General features: G+C 40.6%; 1 protein-coding gene across 1 annotated transcript in view; it reads right to left on the bottom strand.

The window, feature by feature from the left end:
• Window positions 1–9,350, bottom strand: part of grin2ab (glutamate receptor, ionotropic, N-methyl D-aspartate 2A, b) — a 219,077-nt gene that overhangs the window by 16,672 nt on the left and 193,055 nt on the right. The window contains exons 11-12 of the mRNA XM_037689831.1: window positions 5,025–5,194; window positions 3,686–3,811 (exon numbers count right to left, since the gene is read on the bottom strand). Coding sequence (XP_037545759.1) covers window positions 3,686–3,811; window positions 5,025–5,194 — 296 coding nt within the window. The remainder of the gene's footprint in view (window positions 1–3,685; window positions 3,812–5,024; window positions 5,195–9,350) is intronic.

The raw sequence follows: 9,350 nt of genomic DNA, 5'->3' as shown, positions 1-9,350 counted from the left end.
TAATAATAATAATAATAATAATAATAATAATAATAATAATAATAATAATTGAGTCACCTTAGATTATTGCTTTATTAAAAAGTCTGTTGGATCCATACAGTACAATCTTTTGGCATCAACCAAGAAATTAATGTCATGTTTTCTGTAATGCGTTTTCATTTTTACTATTTTATTATTTGATGCACTTCAGCTGGATGGCACCTGATCCAGCTGCTTACTACTCCGATAATAGTTAATAATAGTTAATAATAGTTAATAATGTGTGATGTACACCATTTTCAATAGACTTCCTTCAAGTTACATTTGTAATCAAAAAATACTTCAATGGTTTGATAAAGTGTGAAAATGTTTTGCTTCTCTTTCACTTTCTCATTAGTTATTTTCCTTATTTATATGTATTTATTTATGTTGAACTGTATTTTTTACATTTGACTATCTCATTTGGAGTAGTGGACAAAGTAACTAGAGAAAATTTGTAAGTAATGATCGAATGTCAGCTGTGTGGCTGTTTGTCTCTGTGTGGTTTCAGTCAGAGTTAATTAGTTGTCACAATATAATAGTATAAAATGAAAAATCAAAGCCCAGACACGCTAACATCTGTATTTAAGAAAATGTACATTCTTGAAAATTACCAACCGTTTCAGTGTCACTTTCACAGAAACCTTCCCAAAAAAGTAAATAAATAAAAGTACAGCTGAGAGTTTTATGGTTTAGCTCGAGGGAATCTTAAATTTGAAGGATTTGTGATATAATTAGTGACGTATTATTTCGACATAATGTGAAATTGGAAGAGAAGCTGTTTAGTTTAGCAGGACCAGAGGGTGACACTGGGAAAATTGTGATAGTAATATTAACTTCGGTATTTCTCATTGCCTACAGCTCGCACATGTTGTGGCAGTTTATGAAAACAATTATTTGCTAGACGTGCAAAGAATAGATACAACCAGAACTACGTTTTGCCAGAATGATGCAAAGCCACATGCATGTACTGTCTATGAAATTTTACCCCCAAAAAGATGTTTGTCAGATTCATAGCTTGTTGAAAAAAGTATATATATATTTTTAAGTAGATTTTAGAATACCTCCAAAGATGGTGTACACACACTCAGAGATCAGCCATAACAACAAATAAAAAACAACTGCCAGGTAAAACGAGTAAGACTGCTGTTCCAGTTTCAATGCAGGATTCTGAATCTTAGCGTTCAATCAACCGTTATTTATACAGGTAAATCCCATTGAGCCTCGAGGACTCATTTACAAGAGAGACCTGATTTCAACAAAGAAAGATGACAACAATGGACAACAGCAACAACAATATTAGCAATATTATCAATCAACCTTTAACCCTTGACACCGTTCGTGTCAGATGTTTGTCTGATACATGCCAGCAGCATAAGCAGCCTAAACTGTCATAAACATTTCTGCAGACTAATCATACCCCCACATGGCAGCAACGTTTGCCTCCAGAAGCATCCCTTTTTCAGCAGGGCAGCACTTGTCCTCAAAAAACACTTAGATATGACCCAAAGTACAAACTCCAAAGATTTCCATCTGGTTGACTCTGATGGCATCTGACGGGTGCCCACATGGTGTACGGCTAAGGCACTGGTCGCAGACTCACCAGGAACCTCCAGGATGTTCTTCGTCTGTGTCTTACATTTCCAAAGTTGTTCTGGCAATTTGGGTAGGGCTTATTAAATTTCAGCTGGACTGCTATAAAATTATGGCTGATTGATGTATGTTTGAACCTATAAATGTTGGGATTTTCAGAGTTTTACTCAAAGAAAAAATAAAAATAAGGTTGACAGCTGCATCATTAATCTCAGTTTCTCAGCAATGTTTTTAGTTTAAAATGTCAGTATGTTACCATATCATACTATACGATACTATACGATACTATACGATACGATACGATGCGATACTATACTATACTATACTATACTATACTATACTATACTATACTATACTATACTATACTATACCATACTTTAACATATCATGCCATAATATACCATACCATACCAATTCATTTATAAAGCACTTAAAAACAGCAACATGGCCAACTAAAGTACTGTACAACAAAAACAAATAAGCAAATGATAAAGGATAAAATATATAGATCCAAATAGGTAAAGATAAAAACTAAATGACTAACATTATAGAACATAGACAAGTTAAAATCAACTCACACAGTGTCAAAGGTCAGGGAATAAAAGTGAGTTTTCAAACGAGACTTAAAAACAATAAGAGAGGGAGCCTGTCTGTCATGCAGTGTTAACTCGTTCCACAGTTTTGGACCTGCAGCAGAGAAAGCCCTGTCACATGTGAGCTTAAAATGAGTGCCTGGACCCAATAGAAGCATCTGGTCTGCTGACCTCAGAGAGCACTGTGGGACATATGGCTGCAGCAGATCAGTGAGATAGAAGGAGATATTGAGTAAAGCCACAATGTAACTATCAGTAAGGTAGCTTTACGTATTAGTTATTACATGTATTTGCTTTCTCTACGCAACTCAAATAACAAACAGACATTAATGTTTATATTACCCATGTTATATATCTGGGAGATTGTGGTGTAACAAGTTAAAACTCAATAAACCAGATTTACTATATGTTGTTTTAATGTTTATTTCTGGATGGGCTGACACCTGATTTGAAAAAGCTACTGAAGTCTAAAGGTGCCATCAGGCAAAATGTCAAGTTTGTTTTGTATCTTTAACCTCCAGCTTTAAAGCTGCACAAACTAATTAGTTATTTAAATATATAGTTCAGATCTTTTGAAGTGGGGTTCTGTGGAAACAGACCAAACTGCTGCAGTCAAAATAACTTAAACAAAAAAAAAAAATCTTACTGTCAGTTTCATATTACTGTACATGTTTGCTTTATATACCGCTGTGATTATTTGCAAGCACAAATAATAGCAGCAACAGAAGCAAGCTATAGCTCTTTCATCACAGCCTGGGGGTCCATCTTGCAGGCGTTTTATGGTATATTTGTAGGAATGGTCAACAATGTGACATCAACGTAAAGATTGATTGTACACATGAACTGGTTTGAAAGTTTGGAGACTGGAGCTTTGGGTCTTGGCCTCGTTCTGACTAGCAATTAGCTTGTCAAGCTGGTCTTAACTCTGTTGCTCTAAACTGAGATCATTCAAAGAGCTATTTACAAAGTAGATAATAACTGTTCTTCACCTTTCCAGAGAACCACAAGTTAAAAGATCTGAACTATTCGTGTAGGGTGCAGACAGTAATAGTAATTTAAACATTTGACCTACTTTAGCATGAAGCTGCTGATTTATATGTTAAAGATTATTTTTAATTTTTACTTATGTTAGAAAAAACAGAAAATGACCTAATCCAGTCTTTCATCCTGAACTGGGAATAGGCTAAAATCTATTCTTTGATGAAAGCCGAACAATAATCTGCAGCTCAAAGCCTGCAGTCAGTTGCAGGTTCTGCTTTTTGATGACGCTTCAGATAGTTTCTGCGATGAGCTTTGGGAAAGAAATGGTAATGTGATCTAACTTTGGCTGAACTGACTGAAGCAAGAGCAATAATAGGTCACTTCTCTTGCTTCGGGGGAAACTTGGACCTGTACTTCCTGCTGCTGGGAGAAATGATTGGTATGATATTCCTGATTGAGTATATGTGTGTGCGTGTGTGTGTGTGTGTGTGTGTGTGTACCTTTGCCTTGGGCCAAGTTGCGGTTGAAGCCCAGTGGACTGACAAACTCAAAGAGAAAGACTGCGATGGCTGTGACAATGAGCAGCATCACAAACATCATCACCCAAACGGATGCACTGAAGGGCTCTACGAATAAGGAGGAGAAGAAGACTCAGTTAAAACAAAATTGAGTCCTTGAGACAGAGAGACGTTGAAGAGGAGCAGGAGATGCGTGAAATAAAAAGGAGTGGGGAAAACACACACACACACACACACACACAACACAGTTGAGGGGGGAGAAACAAAAAAATATGATACAAAGAAGAGAGTCAGTGGGAGGGAGAGTTAGTCACAGAGAGCTTGACAGCACACATTTCCATATTTTTCATTATTCCCTCGGATGGGAGCTGAGAGGAGGAGAAGCTTGGGGCAGGGGGGGAAGACGATGGAGAAAAACGGGGAGAGACAGAGGTGGGAGAGGCGAGAATCAAACTCTTGGTGATCTGATGTGCCCTGCTGTGGGCATGTGTATATGTGATGTATTTGTATGAGTCTGTGTTTGGTGAGGACCAGGGCAGGAGTTCAGAGTAGGATCAGTGCCAGAGACCCAGACAAGCTGTATGTGTACGTGCGCGCACGTGTGTCACTGCATGCGTAAGTGTGTGACTGCCAGAGTTAGCCAACCCTGAGAGATTGCGCGCTGAGGTGCCTCTAATATGAGCGCGAGAGATACTGAACCATCACTGATACCCTGGACCCCCCCCCCCCCCCAACACACACACACAAACAGCATTCAGCCCTGAACATAAACACGGCCACATTCTCCACTCGACTCGATACACAAGTGTCCCCATATATTAACACCGCATCACACAAACTTCATTTTTTTAAACTTTCTTTACACACAGGAGTTCTGACACATGGCTCGATACAGAGGGACCAACACACACATGGTCCAATACACCTCCCTCGCTCTCTGTCGCGCTCCAGTGACAATACAAGACATTAGGCAAGCATGGAGGAGCGCTTCGGTTTCTAGTCATCTCAACAACTGGAAAAGAAGAAAAGAAAAAAAAAAACAGCTGGCATGCTCCACTTGCGCTGCTCTGGTAGAAATATTAATGTGCTCAGGGTGTTGAGGCCTACATAAAGTCAGAGTACAAGTGGAATTTGGCCAGCCCTTACAGTCTGAATAAAATATTCCGTTTTATGTTCGGGGTTTTGCCAACATGTAAGCACCTCCCTGTCATTGTGCCCCTGATAGTCTGCTCAGTGGGGGGGGGGGGGGGGGGGTTTCACAGTTATGGGGAAAAAAAGAGGAGAGAAAATGATGAAATTCATATTTGAGGAAAAGATTTACCAAGAAAGGCAGAAGGCGAGACGGTTCCGTTGCTTCGTGACACCATGACGCTGATTCCGGTTTCAACAAAGGGCACAGAGAAGTCAATGGCCTCTGACCTCTCTTCATTGATGGTCAAGGACCCAACAGCCATGATGGCCTTCTTGTAGACCACCTGACAAATGGACAAAATCATAGTTACACCGAGTCCACGATTTACCGCCATAAATGGCAGACACAAATAAAGTCAGTGCTAAATATTTGAAAAAGTTCATATCTTTTGAGACGCTCCTCCTAGTTTTATTTTAGATGTAAAATATCAAAATAACTCTGGGTGTACCATAAAATGCCAGCCATAGTTTAGTTTGAGGGCACTTTCAGCTGTATCAAATGGAACTACAAGTCATAAGGCTATCTTTCTGTGCAGTGCTGACATTTCTGTCAGAACGCATCCAGACAAACAATGTTTAAGAGCCTTTCTACTCTTAATTTGACTTTTTATGTAAGCGATGTCATGTCTTTTAAAATTTAATAATATAAAAATGTCAAACATCCTTGAAAGCCTGAATAAACATTACCTCAAAAATGGATCAAAATGTAAGATTTCATTATCAGTTTTGACGTTGATAGCTTAAAAAAAAAAAGAATCTGTGGTTGAATAAATTATTTCCAGAAGAAGAAAAAGAAAAGTAAATAAACAGTCTTTGCGATCCGCTGAATTCATTTCAAACCTGGGTCCAAGTGGTAAAAGGAAAAAAAATAAAAAATACATGAACTTTATGTCAAAATGTAAAAATTAATAATGTAAAGTATCAATATTTATATATTAAATATATATATGTATAAAAAACATTAATTAATTATACATAAATATATAAAGTCAAGGTTCTTTATTGTCATTCGCAATTGCAGTATATGTATATGTACAGTAGTCCCTCATTAGTTCGTGGTTCGTTTATTGCGGACTCGCTCTATCGCGGTTTTTCAAAATAAGATTGGACATGACACACAACTGGATGATTGATGATGAGCCGCACGATCGGCACAGCATTTTTATTTAAAATAAATTGTTTTAAATTATTTAGCACCTCCTGCACCTTTGTGCAGCCCAGAGCTGCAGGATAAATGTCCTGCTGAAGCTGATCAGCTGTTCACTGTGCAGAGCTGTGAAGCGGGCGTGGCCAAGAGCGCTTGCAGGTGGCTGAGAGCAGCAGAGGCAGAGAGAGGGAAATCATGACATTCTGTTCTCTGATAGAGCGTTTAGAGTTTAGAAACTATTGTTTACCATACCATACCATTTTATTTATAGAGCACTTAAAACAGCGACAAGGCCAACCAAAGTGTTGTACAGACAGAAAAACAGTAAATCAGAATATAGACATAAAAACGATGCAGATAATAAATATGACGACTAACCAGTGTGAAGCAAACAGGTTCAAAACAAAGATCATCTGGTGTTGAAAGCTACGGAATAGTAGTGGGTTTTTAAACGGGATTTGAAAACCGAGAGAGAGGGGCTTGTTTGACAAGCAGAGGTAACTCGTTCCAAAGTCTTGGTCCTGCTACAGAGAAGGCCCTGTCACCTCTGTGCTTAAGACGAGTTCCTGGAACTGTGAGAAATAACTGGTCCGCTGACCTCAGAGAACGTGGTGGGACATATGGCTGTAGCAAGTCAGAGAGATGGGGGGGAGGGGGGGTGAAACTGTTCAGTGATTTGTAGACATACAGGAGTATTTTGAACTGGATTCGAAGGTGAACTGGTAACCAGTGCAGTGAGGCCAAAACTGGTGTAATGTGCTCTCTTTTGCCTGTACTGGTTAAAAATCGGGCTGCTGCATTCTGGACAAGTTGTAGTCGTGCAATTGAGGTCTGACTGATACCAAACAGGAGCGAATTGCAGTAATCAAGCCTAGATGTAACGAATGCATGTATTACTGTTTCCAGGTTATTTTTGGACAAAATGGGTTTCAGCTTAGACAGTCGCCTCATTTGGAAAAAAACAGGATTTAACAATCATGTTTACATGACTGTTGAGTTTCATAGAAGGGTCCATTATCACTCCCAGATTTGTGACTCTTTGTTTTTCTGACAGGGTTAGAGCGGAGAGGTCGATGCAGTGGATCGTGATCATGTCGTTGGGAGGGAACAACATGACTTCAGACTTCTTTTCATTGAAACTTAAGAAATTTTAAGCCATCCAGTCCCTAATGTCAGCCAGGCAGTCGAGCAGAGGATGAATAGAGCATGTGCCATTGTGGCTTAGAAGGAAGTAAATTTGACAGTCATTGGCGTAGAAGTGAAAGGGTATGTTGTGTTTCCGGAAAATAGCACCAAGTGGTAGCAGGTATAAAGAGAATAGGAGGGGACCCAGGATGGACCCCCTGCAGAACACCCCATTTAAGGTCTGCCGCTGCAGAACCAAAATCTTTGATGGAAACACAAAAAGATCTGTCAGCGAGGTAAGATCTGAACCAATTGAGGGCTGACCCTGTGATGCCCACCCACTGCTCCAACCTAGAGATGAGGATCTCGTGGTCAATAGTGTCAAAAGCGGTTGTGAGGTCCAATAGGACAAGTGGCACAGAATCACCAGTATCTGTGGATAAGAAGATGTCATTAAAAACCTTCAGTAGGGCAGTTTCAGTGCTATGAAGAGGTTTAAAGCCAGATTGGAATAGCTCTAGGATAGCGTGATCCTCCAGGAAGCACTTCAACTGGGACTCAACTATTTTCTCCAGTAGTTTAGAAACAAATGGGAGTCTGGAGACAGGCCGGAAATTGGATATGACTGAGGGGTCAAGGTTTGTTTTTTTCAGGAGAGGTTGAACAGCAGCATGTTTAAAGGTTTCTGGCACCAAGCCAGTGGATAAACTGCTATTCACAATAGCAAGACTAGACGGACCTAGAGTAGGAAAAACCTCCTTTAGTAGTCGAGAGGGGACCACATCAAAAGGGGAACCAGAAGGTTTCAAGCTGCACATGACCTGCTCTAGCGAAGACAGAGAGATGGGCTCAAAATGGTCAAATAGAGCTACAGATTGAGGTGGGATGGATGGGTCATGAGTTGGAGGGGAAATGAGAGCCCGGGTGGTCGCAATTTTTTCTAAAAAGAAATGTAGGAAGTTCTCGTACAGCTCAGTCAAGGCTTCCAGAGGTGATGGTTCAATGAGGTGGAGAACAGAGTTTAGGGTAGAGAAGAGGACACGCGAATTGTGAGAGTTTGAGGGAATGATATCAGAAAAGCATCTAGATTTAGCAGCTTTTACTGCTTTCTGATAACGACGTCAACTCTCTTTTAGTATTTGAAAAGAGACCTGCAGCCTGTATTTCCTCCATTTGTGCTCCGCACTCCTGTACTGTTGTCTAACGGCCTTGGTAACGTCATTCAGCCATTGGTTCTGATCTGAGTCTAAATTTTCTAGTTTTTACAGGAGCAACATAATCCCGAACCTTTAAGCAGACAGAGTTGAACACTCAGTGGTGGTGAGAAACACCGGGGGCTGAATTATCACTTCAGAGTTATAAACATCTGTGAAACGTGAGGCAGTGAAGTGGTTAATGGCCCTGCTACTACATGCAGGAGCGCACGGCTTAGAAGTAAGACTGAGGAGGGTGAACTCAAACCGGACTGGCATGTGGTCTGAAAACACATCACCGATTTCAAGTATACTAACAGTCACATCACGTGTTAAAACAAGGTCCAGTGTATGTCCATGCTCTTGGATGGGACCGTTTACATGCTGAGTTAGATTAAATGAGTCCAATAAATCTAAAATGTCCTTATCAAGGGTTTCTCATGACAGCACACATGTAAATTACAATCCCCGATAATGAAAACATGATCATATTTTGGTGTGATTTCAGCTAAGAAATCAGAAAATACAGACAGCTCGGTGGCAATAATACCGTTAAGGCGCTGGACTCACCCGGAGACATCCAAGTCTCTGTGATGCGGAGAAAGTCCAAATCGTGCTCTTGAAAGTAATCCTTGAGGATAAAAGTTTTGTTGGTAACAGATCTTGCGTTGACCACACACATCCTGATATTGTCCAAGATAGACCCAGCAGCGGTGGAGGGAGCGCGTGCCTGCGGCCGCAGATTTTCCATAACAGCCCCTCCAGGTCAGCCTGTGCGCCTCGCCGGCCGACAACTCCCGTTGTTTACCTGGTCTGGGAAGCTGGTGATGGAAACCATGACTACCAGCCGGAGAGAAAGATGTAGCATGCAGGGCTTTAAGCATTACCAGCCGGCCAGCTCAATTTTCCTCCGCGTCTGGAACGATATCTCTGGGCAGGCAGGTGAGGAGCGCAGCGAAGGTAAACAGGCACTTCCGCCAGCAGCGGGGGA

This window comes from Nematolebias whitei, chromosome 16 (assembly GCF_014905685.2).
Source record: "Nematolebias whitei isolate Nwh7 chromosome 16, NemWhi1, whole genome shotgun sequence".
Lineage (NCBI taxonomy): Eukaryota > Metazoa > Chordata > Actinopteri > Cyprinodontiformes > Rivulidae > Nematolebias > Nematolebias whitei.
The sequence above is the reverse complement of the archived record's forward strand: the minus strand, read 5'-3'. Positions and strand labels throughout refer to the sequence as shown.